Genomic DNA, 24666 nt, shown 5'->3' with positions numbered 1-24666 from the left:
AGCTCCGGCAATCCACGTGCGGGGACAAGCAACAAGCTACTACCTAAACATATGTACGATGTGCACTGTGTGATAAACTCTTGGATAAACTAAACCAAGCTTGGGGTCAATCACTCTCATGTTTGGCTCACTCCTATTGGTTCAAACGTTGCGACGTGACTCCAAGCAAAAGTCACCTGTATTTATACATGCCTTAAACCATAGAGAAAGGACTTTAAACCAAGACGTGTTAAAGAAGGTTCTTACAGCCCAGCTAATTTGGGCAAAAAGGACAATTTTAAATATTATCAAAAAATGATTTACATTTATTTTAAGTAATGAAGTTTAATCGTTTCAGTCGAATCAAACTGGTTAGAGGTCGCAACCATGACACTATTCGTGGTAGCAACTTTCACCTGATCAAAGTGGCTACCATGACTTGGACCTCTAGCCGGTTTATTATTTTCTGTGTTTCACTTCCAGCCACACACAAAAACTGAATACAGAGTTTTGTGTGCTGGACATGTTTCTCTTAAAAGCCAAAGTTGCATGTCTACTAATTAATATTAGCACAAGCTTGTCATGTTTTCGACGAGACTTTAAAAAGTGAAGAAAAAAAGTGTGTTACGATGAAACACCAAAATGAAGAGAAGTGACAATTTTCTCCACAATCCCATTGAACTGTCGCTCAATAAAAGGGGTCATTATTTTTAGAGTTTGTAATCATGAGGGACGATCGCAATGAATAGAGTCTTAATACCCACAGTGTACCCTACATTAATGATCTCCAAACGATAAAGTACGTGATTTCTGGTGGTAAGACTTAAGCCCCTTTCACACGAGAGCAATTTAGCAAGGGTCCCTTGCTAAATTGTAGCATGGTTGTAAGATTTTACAAAATACACCTCGTGTGAAATCTTGGAATGGCTCAAAATAATACTTGATTACCACAGCTATATCATAACACTGACAAAAATGACTCAAAAATCGACGGTTGTGCAGTAAAAGACTGGCTGAAAAACACAAACACACCGTCCGTTTTGTGCTAGGGGCAAGTTAAGCTTTGCCCAACATGTGCCGGCTGGAAATTTGTCTATGTAACGCTTATTGTTAATCCAATCATGACGTACGCCCACTTTGCCTACGTGATGGCAACAACGCCTGTACTTGAGGAAAATGTGTCAGCATTCCTGTCACTGACGATTCATTTGTGATGTTAACTATATACCAAAACTAGACCTCAAGAGGAGTTGTGGGGGGACTAAATGCGACCACAAAGACACGCCGACAATAGCACCCAATTAGGACGCTCTTTATCCAAATAATAGTCACTAATTACTGCCTTGCAGCAGGCTCTCTCCCGTTGCGTGGGTTGTATCGCGGGTCATGCGGGTCTGATAATGGCGGAGAAAAAAACCCCCACCAAAACAAAAACACGGAGTTCTTCTCAGGCAGTTGATAACTACATTGATGGTGTGACAAATTATCCTCTTTGAAAACTGAATTGCAGTAATTTATCATTGAATTCAACCCACACGACTGTAATTTGTTCAAAGGAGACAGTAGATCCTACACTCAGGCTTCCGTTACGCCATGGGATACCTATCAAGTAGGAGAGAATGTGCATGCTGTGCCGACAGGAAATCGGGATTAAACCTTACGAAGGACGTTGCGTTCATATCGCTTGTATTCTTACAACACAATCCTGAATGTTTGGTCCGATCTCCATGGTTTGAATTGATAAAGGGAGAAAATGTTTCTTTCAAATCCCTACCACGAAGTCTGCTTAATGTCTATTGCAAGAAATTTGTCAATGAGAGAAAGGACTTCGCTTGGAAAGGGGACTTAAATCTGTTGCGGTGACTTCAAACACATGTCCTTACTACACAACTCATTTGAAAAAAATGTACACTTTTGCGGCCATTCACTGTTGCTTTGGTATTTTGCTCTCTTTCGGTGTGGTCTGTTGTGATTCACACCCCCCCCCCCACTCTCCCGGCCGCCCCGCCTCAGAGGCATAATTCTCATTTCCACCGGCAAGACTTTCAGGGTGCGTTCGTTTAGCTTCCCTGGGTCGACCCCGGTGTGTGGCGGTTTTTTTTTCCCAGGACGAACGTGGATAATTATCTGCACACGTTTGTCCTGGAAAACAAAACCGCCACATACCGGGGTTGACCCAGGGAAGCTAAACGAACGCACCCATGTAAGACTCACTCAAAGCACATTCCCTATTTGTTCTATTCGAAGAAGTTTGCAATTATTAATACTTTGGTTCTCTTGAAACAAAGAAAATATTGCTATTTCTATGATGATAATAATAATAAAAGTGAACATGTTTTACAAAGCGCCATATCCATCGGAAACAATGCTCCATGGCGCAACAGGAGTTTCAAAAAATTTAAGATCAAATAAACATCCTTGTCACAGAATTTTCCTTTTGTCTATACATAAACTATACCCGATTAATTGCATAAAATGTCTAATGTCAATGAGTATTTTTGTTGTTCAAATTTGGTATTTAGAATAATTTAAAGCAAAGATTTGAATTTAAAAAAAGTTTTTCGTTTGCAGTGTTTTCTCGCTCCGGTGCGCGCGAGACTTTCACAGTCTATTATGCTAATGTTCGCGTTCTATATATTTTTTATTTCGTTCTATATATATTTATTTTCGTTCTATATATTTATTTCATTCTATGTAGTTATTCATTTCGTTCTATATATATTGGTTTCGTAATAAAGTCATAAACGGCGCCCCACAAGAAAGAGATTGACTTCTTTTAACGTTTCGGTTCTTCAACTTTTTAGAAGATTTCACAATTATTATTATTCATTTTTTGTTGTAAAGTTGATAGGCCTAATCCATTTTGTTGGCTTGGAATTGGTGTTTGGAAAACACACATTTTCGGTGTGTTCCAAACGGCTGACATACCCAAAGTTTAACTAAATCTAATTAGTTGTCTGAAAATGCATATATCCGATGTAGTTTTCCATAATATGCATTGACTATTATTTATAATCACACGGTAAGTGATAGCCCCTCCAGGTGACTGGTACATGATAGAAAACTCAAACGATTCGGTTTAATAGCGCCCCCTGTTGCCCGTCCGCCGTCGTCCCTACTTGTACTAGCCTTGTCGTCCAAGGCTAGCTCTCTTTACCTTTACGCATAGAGATACTACATGTATACTGCAAGGAAGTAGGCTGAACGTCTGACGTCATTCTTCAAAGCTCGTTTATCCTTCCTTGCGGGTAAGACAGGGGCCCAGTACTGCATGCACGGTCCATAGCAGTACTGTTGATCTCCGTGGGGTCGAACCGAAGCTTTTCGAGTTATCAGTGAGGTTACAACGAGATAGGATCAGTTGATACCTCGAAAAGCAACGCTTCGACCCCACGGTATCAAGTATTTTTGTACCGTGCAGTATTATAGTATCTATGCAGTTTTAGTTTTGGTGCTTGCTTGACACAAGGCTAGTGCTCAGGTTCATCCATAATATGATGATAGACTTGTAGACAAGTCATTTTGGTCTAGTCTGCCGCGTTGAGATATTCGATTTGTGTCGGTGCTCTCGCGAGATCATTGCTCTCGCACGAACTGCTGGTTGGCCACTTCTACCAATGAGAGATATCGCGGGGATATTATAGATAGATCTAGATATAGAACAATTATAATCTATGGGGGAGATTCGGAACAGAATCGGAACGCTATCAGCGCGACGACATTTAACGACTTGTCCACAAGTCTAGTAAGATGACGGTGGGTGGGGCTAGCTGCGTAGTACATGATTTTCTTCCTCCATGGTACATGTATGTAGTACGTGTTTGTTGAGCGCAATTTGTGAAGACGCGCTTTTTATTGATTCGCGTGCGCAAATTATAAGCCGTATGCTGATTTTGGGCGTGAGTTATCAAAATGCATACTGATGATAGAGATTCTTCCTCTTCCCGGCCGTCGACCCAACAACGTTAATCATTCCATTCACGAATGCATGCCTTTCTTCACAATTCAAGCTCTTTCAATTCGAAGACAGGCCTACATATCTCCTGGAAGGTAAGTCATGAGACATGGATAAGTCACTAGACACAACTAAGTTTACCTTGCCTTGTGGGGGCAATTTGTTATACAGTAAACGGAGATAATTCCCGCTCCAGACCATCCATGATGATGATTGTTTATGATTGAATGATATATAAATAATATTAATACTATACTAGTCGTATGAAGATTGTTGTATTGTTTCAACCAATAAGGGAATCACTGTGTGGTGAAGAGGTTTTCAATGGTTTAATAAACCCGCTGAGGCTTGGTTCTTGATAATTTTACCGTGACGAAGCCAGAAAGTATTGTATTCCTATCTGAAAGCACACAAATTCGTCCAACAAGGGTGTTTTTCTCTCATAATTTTCTCGCAATTTCGTAGTTGCGTTTTAAACGTAACCCTCCTGCCGACGGCGTAGCCGTACGCCGTCGGCAGGAGGGTTACGTTGGTTATCGCAACTAGCAATTTAGATGACCAATTTAGCTCAAATTTTCACAGGCTTGTTACTGTTATTTTTGTGTTAGTGTATACGTACATCATTGAGTGGGATAACTTTCCGTATGGCGCCACCACTTTTTCACTCATTTTTACAAAAAAAAGGGATATCTCATTGAGGTAAATTAGATACTATTTTATTTCATATCGAATGAAAAAGTGGTGGCGCCATACGGAAACTTTTCCATTGAGTGTCCCAATCCCAACAAGTAAAGACCGAAGTACCAAACACCGATGCTGGGTTTTGGGCAATAATTGTGGAATCTTCAAGAATCAAGGTTCAGTGTTGAAAAGCAGCGCTTTTATGGATTCAACCTGCATTGTTTGTCATCTCTAGTGTAATTAGTGATGAGAGGTACATGTACTGGTAGTGCCGCTGCCCATGATAGCAAAGCTGACAACGAATACATAGTGTAGTGTAGTGACGTGTGCATGTGACAACATGACTCGTCTCAAATGTGCCTGGTCTCAACGGACAAAATTTTTTGCAGACCGTTCGTTAGTCGTTGAGTCTGCAAAAGTTGAGTTGGTCAATGGTACATGTAGTTCTAGTTATAATCTGGCCACACTCACCGATTGCTTAACAGGTTTTTTTACTTTGTTTGATAACTACAGCGCCGTAACATTCTATTGATTTGTTGTTTATTTCAGGAAAAGAAAATCCTTTTGAAGGAACAACAGTCCTTGCTTCACCATCATGAGTTATCCTCCCCCAGGCGGCTATGCTCCACCTGGTAGCTATGCTCCCCCAGGAGCAGGCTACCCATCTCAAGGCTATGCTCCAGCACCTGCTGGATATCCGCCCCCAGCGGGTGCACCAGGAGGCTACCCGCCCCCAGCGGGTGCACCAGGAGGCTACCCGCCCCCAGCGGGTGCACCAGGAGGATACCCACCCCCAGCTGGTGCACCAGGAGGCTACCCGCCCCCAGCGGGTGCACCAGGAGGGTACCCGCCCCCAGCGGGTGCACCAGGAGGGTACCCGCCCCCAGCGGGTGCACCGGGAGGCTACCCGCCCCCAGCGGGTGCACCAGGAGGGTACCCGCCCCCAGCGGGAGGCCCTGGTGGGTATGCGCCCCCTCCTGCAGGGGGTGGCTACCCACCTGCAGGGGGTGCTCCGACAGGATACCCTGCTCCGGTATGTCTATAATTCATTCATTTTAAAGGTTAAGTAAACTGTAAATCATATGACAAACTGTAGCATCTCCATACAGCTTGTTACTGGTTCCCAATACCTGCCTCAAACAGCTGTTTGCAAGCCCATGTATCCATCATTTTAAAAGGGTAAATGTACCCTTTAAGAGATGTGCAAAACCAATGGGAGTGTGGAAGCGCTGCCTGTCGGTAAAATATTTATTATACTCTGTGACATCACAGTGGAAGACATCACAGTGGGGGCGGGCGAGCTTATCAGCAGGCAAGGGGTTGTGGGGAAAAAAAGTCGTTGGTTTGCACTTCCCAAATAGTCAAGGTTCAAATTTTGCAAACAATAATGCTCCAAATGTATACAATGTACTACCTCGAGTTCAAATGAACGATCAGTGCTTTTTTTGTAATTAATTGGTAACTCAAAAATGTATTTAAAGGCACAGTACATGTTTGGTAATTGTGTCAAAGACCAGTGTTCTCACTTGGTGTATCCCATTATAATCATAAAATAACAAGCCTGTGAACATTTGGGCTCACTTGGTCATCGAAGTTGCGAGAAAATTATGAAAGAAAAAACACCCTTGTTGGACGAATTTGTGTGCTCTCAGATACAGGCCTGATACTTCACGGAGGCAACGAAGGCGATCGCCTCCGTGGCCCCTGGTCATTGCCTCAATGCCCTTAAAATGCTCCAGTAGAAATTTACAACTTCCTCATAGGGTGCCCTTTTCAAGGAGAAAATGCCTTGGTGCCCTTGCCCTTTCAAAAATGAAGCATACAGGCCTGAGATAAGAATACTCTCAACAGCTCTCCAATGCTCGGTGCAAGTCAGTTTTTAAGTTAGTATTTCTTTTGAGTAACTACCAATCGTGTACCTTCCCTTTAAATCCTTAACTATAGTACTTAACCCCACAAATGCTACAGGTCCTTTTGTTATCAAAGTCCGCGGAATTCTGCTACCTCAAACAGCTTGGAGGTTTTGACACAACATCTAACAGTGACATTGTAGCCTAAATGCTTTTGTCTAAGTTCCACATCAGACTGCTTAGAAAGAACATTTCGCAGGAGTCATATTTATAAATGAATTAATTTGTTGGTGTGGCTTTCATAATTTTTAAAAATTTATTATGCTTTTGAACAACAAAAGTTTACTTTAAAGACACTGTACACTATTGGTAATTGTCAAAGAGCAGTCTTCTCACTTGGTGTATCTCAACATATGCATAAAATAACAAACCTGTGAATTTTTTTAGCTCGATCAGTCGTCGAAGTTGCGAGATAACTATGAAAGAAAAAACACCCTTGTCACACGAAGTTGTGTGCTTTCAGATGCTTGATTTCGAGACCTCAAGTTCTAAACTTGAGGTCTCGAAATCAAATTCGTGGAAAATTACTTCTGTCTCCAAAACTAGGTCACTTCAGAGGGAGCTGTTTCCCACAATGTTTTATACCATCAATCTCTCCCCATTACTCGTTTCCAAGTATGGTTTTATGCCAATAATTATTTTGAGTAATTACCAATAGTGTCCACTGCCTTTAAGTGGGATCTGAACAGGTCTGCAGCCTCCAAACTGTTAAGTGCAATTTTAGGCCCCATTTTGTCAATTTCTTTGTAAGAGCATTAAGGGTTGCCAGTCGGAGGCTATTCACCCATTCAACATTGAACAAGGATATTGACTAAAAAAGGAAGTAATTATTGCAAATTGTTGAGTCCATCCCTTATCCGGAGGTAACCATGGTAACAGGTTGAAATCCTGTCATACTATACACGTAGTTCATTTTTCTTCGAACATCAAGGTGCCAAGAATCAAACCTTGTGGTACTCCTTGTGTGTAGACATGAACCAGGAAATGACTTTTGACATTATATGCTGCTACTAGATTTCAAACAATATTCAAGGCTGTTTTTAGCAGTTTGTTCTGAATGCACAGTTAGCTATGTCTTTTGTAACATGTTCATGAGTCCTAAATGGTAAATTCAAACTAAAACACAATTATCAATTTTAATTGCTTGAAAAACTTTTCACAAAGGATGAAGACGTGTTTAAACACAACTTTTGTGGACATATTTAAATGGCACACTTTTGTTATTGAGCATGATCAAAAACTTGAGTTTCTCAATTTAATCAAATAGGCCCTAGTACTAAAAAAACTTGGTTTAAACTGCAAGTTAAGCTGACAGCCACCTCTGTACCTGACATTACAAAATTGCAGTGAATGCAATGAGCTGATGAATGGCTTTTTGGTGTTGTTGATTCATATTTGGACACTTAATTCTGCTTTTAGGTGACTTTTATTGTACATCCTAGATGTATCTTACTTTGTAAAGTTGCCTGTAAATAAGCATTATGTTAGCATTATTATTAAAGCCATTGGACACTTTCGGTACAGAAAAAAGTTCACAGATTTACAAATAATTTACCGGTTTTACAGAATGTAATGGTGAAGGACTTCTCTTGAAATATTATTCCATGAAATGCTTACTTTTTGAGAAAACATTAAAGGCAGTGGTCACTATTGTCAAAGACTAGCCTTCTCACTTGGTGTATCTCAACATAATGCATAAAATAACTAACCTGTGGAAATTTGAGCTCAATTGGTCATCGAAGTTGCGAGATAATAATGAAAGAAAAAAAACCTTGTCACACGAAGTTGTGTGCGTTTAGATGGTTGATTTCGAGACCTCAAGTTCTAAATCTGAGGTCTCAAAATCAAATTCGTGAAAACTACTTCTCTCTCGAAAACTATGGCACTTCAGAGGGAGCCGTTTTTCACAATGTTTTATACCATCAACCTCTCCCCCTTACTCGTCACCAAGAAAGGTTTTATGCTAATACTTATTTTGAGTAATTACCAATAGTGTCCACTGCCTTTAAAACAACATCAATTCTCGATAGCAAGAATTACGGATTTATTTTAAACACATGTCATGATACAGCGAAACGTGCGGAAACCAATGGTGGGTTTTCCCGCTATTTTCTCCCGACTCTGATGACCGATTGAGCCTAAATTTTCACAGGTTTGTTATTCTATATTGTGATACACGAAGTGTGTGACTTGGACAATACTGTTTACCGAAAGTGTCCAATGGCTTTAAGCAAAAACAAATTAATGGCCCCACCTTACAAAAGGAAGGACTGCTTTGACATGACTCCATTTTGGAGATTCGGATTCAAACTATGTAATGTTTGAAGATTTGCTTGGTGTTGATAGGCCTATATACTTCCACAGATTATACTCTTCAAAACGTCCAGACCACTTTTTATTTTCGTGATATTCTCCATTGTGCCCTCATTTATGTTGCCCGTTTCATTTTTTTGTTTTTCTGAACAGGCTGCAGGTTACCCTCCAGCTGCAGGTGCACAGCCCTATGGAAGTAAGTTAGTTTAATTTGTTTCCATTTGTAACGATGTTTATAGAAGTTTACCAAAAATTGTACAATGTATGAGGGCCAGTTTTTTATTCTGTCATGAAAAAGCTTACACTTAAAGATGCTATGTCAGATTTTTGGCCCCAAACATTAAAAAATAAGTAGTCCCCGTGGTGGTTGGAGCACTTGGCACCATTCCCAAAGCACTGGGGAAACATCGAGATGAAATAGGGACAAATGTGAGGGTAGATCTATTACAGAAGGCAGCGCTTTTGGGAACAGCGAGGATCCTGAGAAAGACCCTTGAGATCTAAGGCTACGGGACGTAGCCCGGCTCGAGGAGTTACCGGCACAAAGGAAAATGAGATCTTTCTTTTGCATGCTGTGATAAAATGAAATAATAATAATAATACCATTATATAGCGCCTTTTCCTAAGGTTACAAAGCGCTCAGAGAATGACAGGAAAAAACAAAAAAAGGAATGCAAACAAAAACCAAGAGGAAAACCACGACTAGGCAAAGCTTGCAGCATTTAGCCAAGAAAGTCCCGCGAAAAGCTCTTTGACTAAAACCGCAGGCCAAGCAATGCAAGATTTACTGATTGAAAAGGAATGTTTTCAGAGACCTTTTGAACAAGGTAACAGACCTAGAATTTTTGGTTGAGTTTGGAAGGGAATTCCACATCCTAGGGCCTGCAACTGAAAATGCTCTGTCTCCTGATTTTCTGGTGGTTCGAGGAATATACAAGTTGCCCTGTGAACATAAGTTGCTTATCGTAGCCCTGGTTTCTAATGATGTGTGATAAACTTTGATTTGGGTTTGAGTTGGATTCTCTTGAAGCTTTTTGAAGACGGAGTGTAAGTATAAAGGACATGGTAGAGTTGTGGCTGTGTGCTCTTGACTTTAAGGAGCAACTATAAATCTAAATATTAATAGTAAGCTACAATTATTTTTTTCCAGAGGCCATTGCCACCTACTCCTAGGGCTGAAACAGGGTTACCCCTTTCACAGTCCATACGAATGTAGGCTTGGGTATCTTCAATTCGAAGCCTAGCCAGTAGAGCAAAGAGTACTACCTCCCCAATTTTATGTAGCAAGTGTCATGACCGGGATCCGAACCCACACCCTGATTTGTCCATGAGTTAGTGGGCAGACCTTAAAGGATAGTTTATTGCAGGTGGTTTTGCTATTGTTCACTTGTATGATTGTATACTTGCAGCATCAGCAGCACCTTATGGCCAGCCTCCAGTAGGAAGTGCACCCTATGGTCAACCTCCAGCACCCTATGGAACCTCAGCAGGGTATCCGCAGCAGCAGCAGCAGCAGCAGCAGCAGCCGCAGCAGCAGCCGCAGCAGCAGCCAGCCCAGCAACAATACCAACAGCCAGCCGCTGCAGGTAAGAACACACATTCTGGACCCAATTTCATGGCTCTGCTTACATCTGAATTCTGCGCTTACAATCGCCAGGAACACCGGGGCGAACCCCTTCTCTTTTCGACAGGTGCACTGGGTTATTTTAAATGCGTTACACGGGACCAACGGCTTTAACGTCCCATCCGAAGGACGAAGCACTGGTTAAGTGTCTTGCTTAAGAACACAAGTGTCACGGCTTGGGATTCGAACCCTCACTCTGCTGATTGAAGAGTTTGATTTCAGTGATCTTAACCGCTCAGCCACGACACTTCCACAATAGATTTGTTGAATTTTGTGTGCTAATTAGTACAGCAAATAAGATTTAAGGCTCAATGTTCACTGTTTCTACAAAACATTGATTTGTCGTACAAGTATAATGTCCTTACAAGTCTCAACTGGTTGTTTTTCTTCATTTTTTTCATTTTGACTCATTGTGTAGGTGTACCTAATGCAGCTGCTTTGTATGGACAGGACAACAAGCCTAAACCACAGGCAAGTCAAGGGTTTTATCGGGTTGATCATGAGTTGCAAACGAAACATCTTCCTCCAATACATTTACTATTATCATGTATAATCAGACTAGAAGCCCAACAGACTGACAGACAAGGAATGTGAAGTAAAGATAGAACAGGTTGTTCTAAATAAAAAAAAATAAAAAAACCTTGACGTGTCCCCCCCCCCATAACTAAAACTTGTCCCAATTTCAAATTCATAAAACAGCGCTTTACAGTCAAGTATAAGAATTATATCCCTGGTTTAGAATTCACAGAATGCTACAACGTAGGTATTCATGGTATTATGTATGCAAATAGCAGGGCAACTCAAACCTTCCATCCGCCAACCTGCAGACCAAACAACCAACTGTATGTCCAGTGTTAAGCCCAGTTCATACACGTACTTCGCTGCAAATGCGAATGCGAAGTGAATTTGACATGAATTTGATGTTCGCAACTTTGTTTTCGTTGCGAATATTTACAAGAGTTGAGCACAGCTCAACATTCTCTGAGCATTCGCATTGGCAGGAAGTATGAACCGGTGTGGCGGTTTCAACTTTCCGCCGTGTTCAGTTTTCCAAATGACCAAAATACGGTAACATTACGTCATGCGACGCCTGCGCACAGCAAGCGAAAGTAGTCAATTGTTAGTGCCGTACTGAATCTCGAAAAACTGAACACGGCGGAAGACTGAAACCGCCACACCGGGCTAAGTGTCACTGGCCGGGGGTGTGGTAGACAACAACCAAAATGTCTGGGCCATGGTCTACAACACAACCCGAGCTCTGCATAGAGAAAGTAGTACTTGTTGACAGATAACGTGATAAATCAGGAGGCACCCCAGAAATGTGTCTGCCTACTGATCATCACATAATGAATTGGTTTACAAATAGTGATTGGCTCAGAGTGGAATGGGAGGAATATTATCGCAAGGTAAAATTTGGACTGTTCCATTTCACGAGGCAAAGCCGAGTGAAATGGAACAGTCCAAATTTTACCGAGGTAAAGCATGCGCGCGATTACTAGACTATATTAGTTCATCCCACGTGAGCGTGTTTCAGCCAACCAGAAAACAGAACAAGCAAGAGGTGTGATATAATTTGGTTTATTAACAGTTGGGGAAAACAACTCGTACTAGCAGTTTTGTTACTGTAGTTTTGTCCATGAAGTTTGCTCATTAATCAAGTTTAAACAGCAATGACTAAGGGATTTGTTTTCCTTTATCAGGGCCCTCCCCCAGTCACTCAACCGGTGACGGCTGCTTTGGGTAATATGTCTCTGAATGACCAACCATTCCAATGTCATGGAACTGTCAAACCTGCTCATCCATTTGATGCAGAGAGGGATGCAGAAATACTAAGAAAAGCCATGAAAGGAATGGGTAAGTATCAAGTGACCTGGGCCCAATTTCATAGAGCTGCTAAGCACGAACATTTTCTTAGCATGAAATTTCATCCTTGATAAAAAACAGGATTACCAACAAAATTTCCATTGTTCATGTTGCTTGTTACTGGTATTCAGCTGTTGTTTGCTTTTAATCCTAAAAATCATGTAGAAAATTTCATGCTAAGCAATTTTTGTTGCTTAGCACAGCTATGAAATTGGGCCCTGAATGTGGACTCTTTGTTCACAAATTATCAGGTCATACCTCATAAAGGCTGTATAGTCTGCTTTCAAGATTATGTGAACGATTTTGATTATTACCATACATACAATACACATGAAGTACATTTCAGTAAGCATTTGTATTGGCACTGAGATAAAATAGAAGTTTCCTTTTGTATTCGTGAAAAAAATAAAAATAAAAAAATAAAAAAATAAAAAAATAAAAAAAAAAACCTTAAAAAAAACCACAATCAACTTTTTTTTTTCCCGTTTATTTTTTATTTTTTAGCCTAATACATGTATGCCTGGCAACAACAGTGTACAACTACAATCATGTAAAATAAGCCTAGTACATGCTAACAATGCAACTAAGAGCATAATAAGCCTCAACATTTTCTAGGGTACCATTGTGGGTATCTTGTCCCGTGGCGTTTCGGCTGCCTCGCTTCGCACTTGCGTTGTGCCTTTGAAAATGTTCCTCTTTTTTTTCAATGGGTAGTTGCATGCCTGATTTAAGCTGCAGTTTTCATAAGTGGCCCGGCCTTAAACTTCATCTGAGTCACCAGTTGAGGTTTTAATGTTCCCTGATCTTTCCTCTAGGTACCGATGAGGGTGCCATCATAGATCTGATTACAAAAAGAAGCAACTCACAACGCCAGGAAATTAAGCTGAAGTTCAAGACTATGTATGGAAAGGTTTGCAAATTGTTTGTACATCAAAATCTTTATGCGAGTTATTTAATGATGTTCGAATGTGTAATCTGAAAATATGTTTAGAACCACTTTATGTGTTTAGGGACTTTTTTATGATGATTGTCATGAGATCATTCTGTGCAATTAATAATAATAATAATAACATGCATTTATATAGCGCTTAATACAAGATTTCTAAGCGCAGAACAGGAAGAAGTGTAAGATAACAAAAAATTACAATTAAAAGTGGGATGAAATGGCAGAAACTAAAAAGACTAGATGGATTTAAATAAGTGTGTTTTTAGAGCGGTTTTAAATAAGTCCAGTGTAGATGAGGCACGGATGTGAACGGGAAGATTGTTCCAAAGAGTGGGAGTGGCGATTGAGAAGGAGCGGTTTCCATAGCGAGGACCAGAGTTGAATTCAAGGTAACTCGAGTTGTAGGTTGCTATGGTACACTGGAAGGAGCCTTGTTAATACCAAGGAAGCAGCAAACTACGGCAGTAAACATGTAGAACATAAAACATGTACTTGTACATGTAGTGTTTATTATGCCCCACGGTTGGCGAGGCCACCAAAGGGCTATACTGTTTTCGTTCCGAGGGTGTTGCGTGAGTAAGGTATACACACTCAAACCTATAAATGAGAAAAAAATTAAACACTTTCGATCTTGGCTGTGCTCCGTGGTCATAATGGGTTGATGTGGCTGGCAGCTGATCGCGCCCTTGCATGCCTGCTTCTCGAACACGTTGTAGCCGCGTCCTTCGCAATTCAGCTCTAGCTGCGAGTAAGGACGATTAGCCCCCCAAATTATTTATAACAAAAGAGAACAATAGGGTCCATGGTTCGGGAAAAGTCCATGGTTCGGGAAAGGTCCATAGTTGGAAAACATGTACAAAACTACATACTGTTGTCCTGAGAATCCTCAAATGAGAGACCCTACTACGGATACATTCCATCTCCACATCAATTTGAGAACTACAGTTAGATTATTGTTACATTTTCGTAATATAAAACCTTGACGAATCATCAAAAGAGACAAGCCTGTAACCTGTAGATCTGGAGAACAAAATGAAGGAGTGTTGGTTTGATGTGGAAGGAGAACCTTGGCAGGAAAATCCCATGCAACCAGCCACTGGCAATCCTCATGCATGGCATTCTTCACACTAAAGTCCCTCTAAAAATGTCTTATTTTGTTTGTTACTACGCAGGACTTGATAAAGGATCTGAAGTCTGAGTTAAGCAGTAAGCTGGAGGAGTGTATATTGGCTTTATTTATGCCACAGGATTATTATGATGCCCACCAAATACATAAGGCGATCAAGGTACATACTACATGTATATTATTATTATTATTATTATTATTTATTTGACCTCAACAAATACAAGTACATCAAAAAGTACAGCAAAAGTTAAACAAAAAGCAACGAACCAATCAAAATAATAACAAATTCAATAAATAAACCAGCAAAAAGCACACAATAAATATAAAAACAAAAAATAAAAATAAAAACCCAGAACAGAACATGACAGGAGGCCAAAAAAGTGTCTAAATTATTGAATCTACTGTCTACATGTGCCTTTGAACAACCAAAACTGTATGCCAAATTTATCTTCAAGTATGTGCTAATCCTCCAATCAGATTCGCAGAATCGGTGATAAAAACCCATTATAAAAACCCATTTTGCACGGCTAATATCACTACCTGCGTCTTGTGTGTTCTATGTACGCGCCAAGTTTTCTAGGAGATATATGTTATCACACACGTGCTCATGGAAATACATAAAATATAGTGCGTCTGCGTTCCATATCCAACTCGGCCTTTGGCCTCGCTGGATATGTGACGCAGAAGCGCTATATTTTTTTCGTATTCCACTCGCGATTGTGTGATAACTGATAATACATGTACATGTAGCTTAAAGACAGTGGACACTATTGGTAATTGTCAAAGACTAGTCTTTGAGGTCAATCGGTCGTCAAATTTGCGAGATAATAATGAAAAATTGGTGTAAGTATATTATACTAACATGACTAAAGCCCGGTTCATACTTCCAGCGAATGCGAATGCGATACGAATGTTGACGCCACAAATTCGCAACAAATAATTCGCAGCAGTTCAACTTTGCCCAACTCACTTGCGAATATCGGTGCAAAAGGAGGGTTGTGACGTCAAATTCACGTCAAATTCGCTTCGCATTCGAACCGGGCTTAAAGGCAGTGGACACTATTGGTAATTGTCAAAGACTAGCCTTCAAAGTTTGTGTATCTTAACATATGCATAAAATAACAAACCTGTGAAAATTTGAGCTCAATCGGTCATCGAGATAATTATGAAAGAAAAAAACACCCTTGTCACACGAAGTTGTGAACGTTTAGATGGTTGATTTCGAGACCTCAAGTTCTAAATCTGAGGTCTCGAAATCAAATTCGTGGAAAATTACTTCTTTCTCGAAAACTATGCCATTTCTCACAATGTTTTATACCATCAACCTCTCCCCACTATTCGTCACCGAGAAAGGTTTTAGGCTAATAATTATTTTGAGTAATTACCAGTAGTGTCCACTGCCTTTAAGTTCTTGATTGTACTAAGGTATTTGGAAAGTATGAGTGATATTGTGATTGCATTGCAGGGGTTGGGAACAGATGAGGAGATCTTGATTGAGATTCTATGCAGCAGGACCAATGAGCAGATCAAAGCACTCTGTGTTGAATACAAAAAACGTGAGTTACACTTTTCAAACATATGTAGATATTGACCCCTTGCACGCGCGTCACACGCAGCGACTGATGCCACGCTCACCATGTTGTTGGGCAGTTAGGTTTACGTGTATTAACGCCGCGTCGCCTAAAACGCGCACTTCACTGCATAATGCACAGCATACTCTATGCATAGAGTTATATATGAAAACGCACAGGGGAAGTTGCCCACCAGTATAGCGCATTCAAGATTGTTCTGATGATGACGTCAGGTGAAATGGGTCAATACTAGAACTTGTATCAACAGATGAAAATAAATAAAAAGTATAAGTACATTGAACATTTTTTTGTAAAAAGAAAAGTTTAATTTTAAATTCACGAGGATCATTGGTCATATTGATCTGCAATGTCCTTCTTTGTGGGGTCTGAGGGTAGTTATGGCTAAAATAAAAACAAAAGCAATGTGGTGCAAGCGATAAATTGAGAACTCTGGTGTGTGGATTGGTCTAGTGATCCCCGCGCGGCATATTGTTTTTATAACTTTTTTGGTAAAATGTCAAGGAACTGACTAGCTTGCAGTCCGGAATGTTTGTTTATAAGACAAACAGGTTTTTGTTTTCTTGTTCCAATTGATTTTTGGCCAACATGATTCCCAAGGCCAAGAAGACACCACAATTAAAGACAGTGGACACTTGGTAATTGTCAAAGACCAGTCTTCTCACTTGCTGTATCTCAACATATGCATCAAATATTAAACCTGTGAAGATTTGAGCTCGATTGGTTGTCGGAGTTGCGAGATACATTGTAACTATGAAAGAAAAAACACCCTTGTCACATGAAGTTGTGTGCTTTCAGATGCTTGATTTCGGGAACTCAAATTCTAAACTTGAGGTCTTGAAATCAAATTCGTGGAAAATTACTTCTTTCTCGAAAACTACTCCACTTCAGAGGGAGCTGTTTCTCACAATGTTTTATACTACCAACCTCTCCCATTACTCAATACTAAGTAAGGTTTTATGAGTATTAATTACCAATAGTGTCCACTGCATTTAATAGGCGTTTCCAAATACTTCCATTTTCACTGGAGTTCATTTATGGTCTTTCCACCCAACGATGTACATCTATTATGCTTTACTTGTTTGGCTCCATGGTTTGTCTAATTGATGCCTTGATCTGATAAATGTTATGCAACTACTTAAAGGCAGTGGCCACTATTGGTAATTGTCAAAGATTAGCCGACACAGTTGGTGTATCTCAACATTTTATGCATGAAATAACAAACCTGTGAAAATTTTAGCTCAATCGGTCATCGAACTTGCAAGATAATAATGAAAGAAAAAACACCCTTGTCACACGAAGTTGAGTGCATTTAGATGGTTGATTTTGAGACCTCAAGTTCTAAATCTGAGGTCTCGAAATCAAATTTGTGTAAAAATTATGTCTTTCTCTTAAACTATGGCACTTCAGAGGGAGCCGTTTTTCACGATGTTTTATACCATCAACCTCTCCCCATTACTCGTCACCAAGTAAAGCTTTATGCCAATAATTATGTTGAGTAATTACCAATAGTGTCCACTGCCTTTAACGTTACAACCAGTATGACTACGCTGCTATTGAGCTGAGTAAAGATTAGAGTATTGTGCTTGATTACAGAGTATCATCAGACCATGGAGAAAGATTGCATTGGCGATACCAGTGGTCATTTCAAACGTTTGCTTGTCTCCATGTGTCAGGTAAAGTGGTCATTTGGTTTTCAAAAATAATAACATAGGTTATTGCAGTGATGAATTCTGACACCCAATTATTTAGCACCTATATAAGGGTTTACAAGGTGCTACTGCGCATGCAGCAGCCACAGCCAGGAACACCGGGGCATTATTTACAAATGATGGTGCAGCAGGCCTTTATTCTTTTCTATTATTGAACAAGTAAATGTCAACAAATCAGTCGATGGAACTGAACACCCCAACTATTGCCCAGTGTACATGTATTGCAAATCTTTGTGAATAAAGACTTGATGAAACGTTATTTCTATCAAAATATAAAAATAATAATAATATCGAAGTCTTATATAGCGCACGTATCTACCAAACAAGGTACTCAAGGCGCTGAGTATATACAAACTTTCAGAAAGATAGGTAATTGCAGTGATATATTTGGAGACCCAATTAACTAGCACCTTATAAGGGTTTACAAGGTGCTACGGCGCATACAGCAGCCACAGCCAGGAACACCGAGGCGAACCCCTTCTCGTGGAAGTGTCGTGGCCGAGCGGTTAAGAGCACCGAATTCAAACTCTGGTGTTTCTGATCAGCAGAGTGTGGGTTCGAATCCCCAGCCGTGACACTGTGTCCTTGAGCAAGACACTTAACCATTGCTTCGTCCTTCGGATGGGACGTAAAGCCGTTGGTCCCATGTGTTGTGTACGCATGTAAAAGAACCCAGTGCACTTATCGAAAAGAGAAGGGGTTCGCCCCGGTGTTCCTGGTTGTGGCTGCTTAATGCGCCGTAGCACCTTGTAAACCCTTATAAGGTGCTAAATAATTGGGTCTCAGAATTCATCACTGCAATAACCTATCTTTCTGAAAGTTTGTATATACTCAGCGCCTTGAGTACCTTGTTTGGTAGATACGTGCGCTACATAAGACTTCGATATTATTCTCTTTTCGAAAAGTGCACTGGGTTCTTTTACATGTGTTACACAACACATGGGACCAACGGCTTTACGTCCCATCCTAAGGACGAAGCAATGGCTAAGTGTCTTGCTTAAGGACACAAGTGTCACGGCTGGGGATTTGAACCCACACTCTGCTGATCAGAAACACCAGAGTTTAAATTCGGTGCTCTTAACCGCTCGGCCACGACACTTCCTAAAAACAGGCAATACATCTATTTGGGTCATACATGTAGGTTGTAAAATTTGTTCAAACATTCTTCTGATCTGTTATACGTGTATATGGTCAAATAAAAGTTGAATGGTAACAGCATCAATTTGTATTCTTAATTGTCTGTTTGGAAGTTCAAAGGAAATATTTACAAATCAAAACATTTGAAACATTGACTAGTGTAACTTGTGGTGGACTGGAAGCTTGAAGTCAAAGAAGAATTTCATTTTTTTGTAATTTCAATTTTCTTGATTGTTTGTTACACAACTAGGGTAACAGAGATGAAGGTAACACAGTAGACCTTGCTAAAGCTAAGGATGATGCCAATAAGCTTTACCAAGCTGGAGAAAAGAAATGGGGAACTGATGAATCTGTCTTTAACATGATTCTCGCTGTGCGGAATTTCGCTCAACTGCGAGCAACATTTGACGAATATACGAAGGTAAACTATTTGTATTAATTTTGGTTTTTACCCATACACCGATGTGTGTTAGCACTGTATACTCAGTACTTTCCAGAGTCCTGTGAAAAAATATCACAGGCATGTTACTTGGGTGGGATTCGAACCCACGACCCTTGCAATTCTAGAGCAGTGTCTTACCAAATAGACTACCGAGGTTGCCCGGCAGCTGGAGGCAGTTTGAATCCTGTGTTTTTGGCAGCGGGTACCGCAACGATATAATAGATGTTAAATTTGCATCGGGGATAAAGAATATTAATTTAAACTATTTGTGTTTTCTTTGTGACTTTCTTGACATACATGTTAGTGAAAGACATCTGATGTTTATGAAAGAGTAGAATAGTTTGCATTGGTCAGTCTGTTAGTCGATCTTTGCTTGTCAGGCCCGGAGTCCCTCAGTACAACTGTCTTCTGCATTCAGACTCCATGTTAGGAATAGCGAGTGAAGTCTCATTTCGTGTAATTTGACACCCAATACAGTCTACCCGCAGGTCACTAATTTCCTTTGTGATTTTTTTCAGCCTTTTCTGAAAAGTCTCAACCAAAATAATGTACCAGTAAATTGAAACGAAGAGCATATCTGTCGTTATGTATATACAAAAAATGGGTGCAACTCAAATTTTAAAAAGAGAACTTGTACGTACAAAATGGCTTCAAAAACAGGAAACGAGTTAAAAAAAACACAGCAAATTTTCCCATTATGAATGTCAGCAACAGTCCCAATCCCATTCTACCTGAAAATGTTAAAAGCAAGACCGGATCGTACCTAGTCCAGTCGGGATCCACCGTTAATCCAAAACTCCCATTACGAAAATATCAACTACTAGACAGCATGGTTTTCCTGCACAGGTGATTGGCTGACGATGACATCATCGACCAATGTGGCAGCAATCTGTATTCCGTTGGTATGGTAAAAGCGTCTTTCTAAACTATGAGCTGAATGAGAATCAGCTCATTTATCCCATGGTATAGACAGGCTCTTTTGTTATTGACTAACGCTGCCTTTGAGGTCGGGGCACCATACCAACAATACAGCATGCTTCCATATTAGTCTTATCACTTGGTGTATCTCAACATCTGCATAAAATAACAAACCTGAGAAAACGTGAGCTCAATTGGTCGTCCAAGTTGTGAGATAATAAGAGAACTAAAAAACACCCTTGTCACACAAAGTTGTGTGCTTTTATATGCTTCATTTCGATACCTTAAATTAAAAATCTGAGGTCTCGAAATCAAATTAGTGGATAATGACTTCTTGCTCGAAAACTACATCACTTCAGAGGTTAGTTATTTTTATGCATATGTTGAGATACACCAACTGTGAAGGCTAGTCTTTGACAATTACCAATAGTGTTCACTGCCTTTAAGTTCTTTGTTGTTCATATCCTGATGTCATTCATTTGTTCTTATTGTATTGACAGATTTCTCAGCGTGACATCATGAACAGTATTGACCGTGAGATGTCAGGCTTCATCAAGAAGGGAATGTCGGTCATTGGTAGGTTTCAACTGCTTCTTTGTGTTATGTCAAACAGTTGTCTGAATTATTCATATAGTTATATATAAGAACTAGAGGGCGCACTGGCCTATATACGCGCCCCGGCATGCGTGCAGGCGGCCATTTTCTAAGTTGAACAAACAGGCATTGCTTAGCGTGTGTTTGTGCTGCCATTTTGACAAAACAGCATGGCGTCAGCGTTCAATAAACACAAACTCCAACGTGTACTTCATATTCAACGCGCGTGCAGAATGGCGCGCGTGTCTTGTTGCGGTCCCGTCGCGTTTGTGCAAGAAGCATCACCAGTGCGCCCTCTAGTTCTTACATATAACTCTATGGAATTATTGTATTGCATCCATATTGAATTTATAAAGAAGTGTTTTGTTCATCTCTGAACCTTCACATTTGAATTACTTTAATCACATTGTTCCAAACACACCTTTGGTAATTGTCAAAGCGCAGTCTTCCTTACTTGGTGTATCCCATCATACGCACAAACTAACAAACCTGTGAAAATTTTGACTCAATTTGTCATCAAATTTACAAGAGAAAATAATGAAAGGAAAAACCCCATTGTTGCATTACGGACGGGTACTCTAGTACAGGAAGCCAGAAAGTACTAAATATTGACTGTACAGGCCTGTGAGTGGACCATTAAAACAAAAATGGAAAGAACACATCCGAATGATAATTGTGTGTGGAGCTCCACCACACCGCAATTCTTGATAGATGCTCTAAACACTAGCATTCAAGTGGAAAAGAAATTGGTGTGTGCGATGAAAACCGCCTTGCATGAAAAAGGTTTTAATTTGAACAAAATTAACCGGACCAGACAGGAAGAAAATAATAATAATAATTATATAGAGTCTTACATAACAAAATCTCAAAACGCTGAAATCTAAAAATGATTCTTTTACAGCTCAAAATAAGATTATCTTACATTACGCTGTAAAACAATCATTTTGTTGAGACAGGGTATCCATCATCACTTCAGGCACTTGTGTTGTAGTGACATCTTGACTGATGTTCCAAATCATGATGCGATCAACATGTTCAATCGTAATACTACGATAAGCTGTGCTTAACAAATTTTACACCACAGCAAAGCACATGCGCTTACATGTACATTTATGCCAGCGAACACACCGCGCCCTTTTTTGGCAAGGATTTGCAATACAAGTTTGTGATGGATACCCGCCCATTCATGTTGCGCGCTGCCAGCAGCATGGAGCAAGGACAATAGATAACACATGTAGCCACTAATATGTACTTAGAATTTACAGACTTTGTGTGTGCTGTATGATGATGTTTGCATCGAAAACTGCAATCAGGTCGTACAAATTGTAAATAGTGCAGTAGTCTTGAGAACATTTCTCTTGTCATAGTATGTGAATAAAAGAGCCATACCCCATCACCACAACAAATTATTAATGGCTGGTCCAGAAGTCTATGATCCGATTAGTGTGTCACGGCCAAGTGGTTAAGAGCATCAAATTCAAATTCTGATGCCAAGTCACCGGAGTGTGGGTTCGAACCCCGGTCGTGACACTTGTGTCCTTGAGCAAGATACTTTACTATAATTGTGTTCTTCACCCAGGGGTTTAAATGGTACCTGCGAGGGTAGAGGTTGATATTGTGAATGCGGAAGCTCGGGGCTGTATACTCCCTATTGGGAGCTGAGAAAGATTGCATGGATGTTATTGGCCCAATGACCAGGGGACTAATGTAAAGCGCATTGATACGTTTTTTTGTGAAATGCGCTATATAAGAATTTGTTATTATTATTATTATTTGCTAAAGATATACACAATGCAGCTAGAGCATTTGCACAAGTTTGGTTCAATTCTGCTAAACAGTGTTGAAGCCAAAGGCAATAAACTGTACCACCAAGTTGTCATTTGCCAGCTATTGTCTTGATGTAGTTGATGTGTTTTTTCCCTTTCCAGTTCAATGTGTAAAGAGTCGACCGATGTATTTTGCTGAGCGTCTTTATCGGTCAATGAAAGGAGCTGGTACTGATGATGACACTCTGATTCGCGTCATTGTGACTCGCTCAGAGGTAAATACAGCAAGCTAATCGGAGACCGGCTTACTCTGCAATAGTTGCTATAATGCATCCCAACCTTCTCCCTTTCCTTTCCAAGTTACTGGTCCTATATCACACGTCTACAAGTTCCATTTGTGGTTTAAGCCATTGGACACTTTCGGTAAAAACAGTATTGTCCAAAGGCCCACACTGCGTGTTTCACAACTTATATATAAAATAACAAACCTGTGAAAATCTACGCTCAATCGGTCAGGAGTCTGGAGAAAATAATGGGACAACCCACCCTTGTTTCCGCACGTTTCGCCGTGTCATGACATGTGTTTAAAATAAATTTGTAACTCTCGATATCGAGAATTGATAATTGCTTTAATGTTTTCTCACAAAGTAAAGCATTTCATGGAATAATATTTCAAGAATAGTCTTTCACCATAACCTTCTGTAAACCCTGTAAGTTATTTGTAAATCGGTGAATTTTTTATTTTTTTCTGTTTCGAATGTGTCCAATGGCTTTAAACCGATTTCATATGATGCAATTCAAGGCACAGTACACGTTTGGTAATTGTCAAAGACCAGTCTTCTCACTTGGTGTATCCAATCATAAGCTTAAAATAACAAGCCTGTGAAAATTTGAGCTCAATTGGTCACTGAAGTTGTGAGAAAATGATGAAAGAAAAAACACCCTAGTTGGACAAATTTGTGTGCTTTCAGATAGGAATAAAAGACTTCTAGCTAGAAGTCTTTTATTATTTTAGTGAAAATGACCTCTTTCTCAAAAACTACGTTACTTCAGAGGGAGTTGTTTCCCACAATGTTTTGTACTATCAACAGCTCTCTAATGCTCGCTACCAAGTCAGTTTTTGAGATAATATTTGTTTTGAGTAATTACCAAATGTGTACCTTCCCTTTAAGTACAAAGTAGTGTGTTCCTTGTTAATCAACATATGATGATTTTTCTTCATTTGCAGATTGATCTTGTGGAGATCAAAAGTGCTTTTCTTCAGAAGTATCAAAAGACTCTTTATAAGATGGTGGAATCTGACACATCTGGAGACTACAAGAAGCTGCTGCTCACTATCGTTGGCAGTAATGTGTAGACGCGAAGACAACGCTGTCACTAAACAAAGAGGAGACTACGAGGAGATGCTGCTTAGTGACATTGGCAGTAACGTGTTGACATGAAGTCAACGCTGTCACTAAACAAAGTGTACTTGTGTTTAGCAAACTATCAGAAATAGCTGATATTGATATTAATTGTGTTGTGAATAAATACAAGACATACAAGTGGGAATTCTTGCACATAATTAAAATAGCTTTCTCGTCAGTGAAAGTTTAACGTAACAAACATATTTGATTTTTTCAAGGTAACCATGGTAACTGAGCTGTCTTTCTGTTCTCTCTCTAATCAAGAAGTGTAAACATCAAGAATGGTGTGATACAAATATATACACCAGGTATTATTATAATGAATATTATTGAAATACAATAACACTAGCCGTGCCTTCAGGCTAGATTTGTTGTATTTGAAGGTGAAATTTCTATTAAGTATCTTTGTTACAATAGCAGAATACATTTATTAAATGGTTTCTAATAATAACTGTGACAAAATTTATTGTTAAAAATACATAGTTTTTTAAAGACAGTGTACACTATTGGTAATTGAATTGTCAAAGAGCAGTCTTCTCACTTTGTGTATCTCAACATATGCATAAAATAACAAACCTGTGAAAATTTGAGCTTGATCGGTCGTCGGAGTTGCGAGATAACTATGAAAGAAAAAACACCCTTGTCACACGAAGTTGTGTGCTTTCAGATGCTTGATTTCGAGACCTCAGTTCTAAACTTGAGGTC

At 39.8% G+C, this 24666-nt stretch overlaps 1 protein-coding gene across 3 annotated transcripts; it reads left to right on the top strand.

Moving 5' to 3' along the window:
- The first annotated feature begins 3167 nt into the window (after positions 1–3167).
- Positions 3168–24085, top strand: LOC117303834 (annexin A4-like). 3 transcript variants are annotated; one of them, XM_033788222.1, is made up of 15 exons: positions 3916–4029; positions 5165–5367; positions 5548–5648; positions 8992–9034; positions 10248–10424; positions 10881–10933; positions 12163–12316; positions 13141–13235; positions 14444–14557; positions 15863–15953; positions 17583–17662; positions 19086–19256; positions 20696–20771; positions 22718–22830; positions 23784–24085. In XM_033788222.1, the coding sequence occupies exons 2-15, from the start codon at positions 5211–5213 to the stop codon at positions 23910–23912; spliced, it is 1554 nt and encodes a 517-aa protein (XP_033644113.1). In that variant the 5' UTR covers positions 3916–4029; positions 5165–5210; the 3' UTR covers positions 23913–24085. The 3 variants fall into 3 exon arrangements, with proteins under 3 accessions (XP_033644112.1, XP_033644113.1, XP_033644111.1); XM_033788221.1 differs by lacking the exon at positions 3916–4029 and adding an exon at positions 3168–3227 and having other exon boundaries at positions 5165–5648; XM_033788220.1 differs by having other exon boundaries at positions 5165–5648.
- Positions 24086–24666: the final 581 nt, after the last annotated feature.

Source organism: Asterias rubens, chromosome 20 (genome assembly GCF_902459465.1).
Source record: "Asterias rubens chromosome 20, eAstRub1.3, whole genome shotgun sequence".
NCBI classification, from domain to species: Eukaryota; Metazoa; Echinodermata; class Asteroidea; order Forcipulatida; family Asteriidae; genus Asterias; species Asterias rubens.
Note: the sequence above shows the minus strand (reverse complement) of the source record. Positions and strands in the feature narration are given on the sequence as shown.

Coding starts and splice junctions, on each gene's coding strand:
- LOC117303834 (XM_033788221.1), top strand. CDS start 5,211: ATGAGTTATCCTCCCCCAGGCGGCTATGCTCCACCTGGTAGCTATGCT. Junction 10,425..10,880: donor CCAACAGCCAGCCGCTGCAG/GTAAGAACACAC, acceptor CTCATTGTGTAG/GTGTACCTAATGCAGCTGCT. Junction 13,236..14,443: donor TCAAGACTATGTATGGAAAG/GTTTGCAAATTG, acceptor GTTACTACGCAG/GACTTGATAAAGGATCTGAA.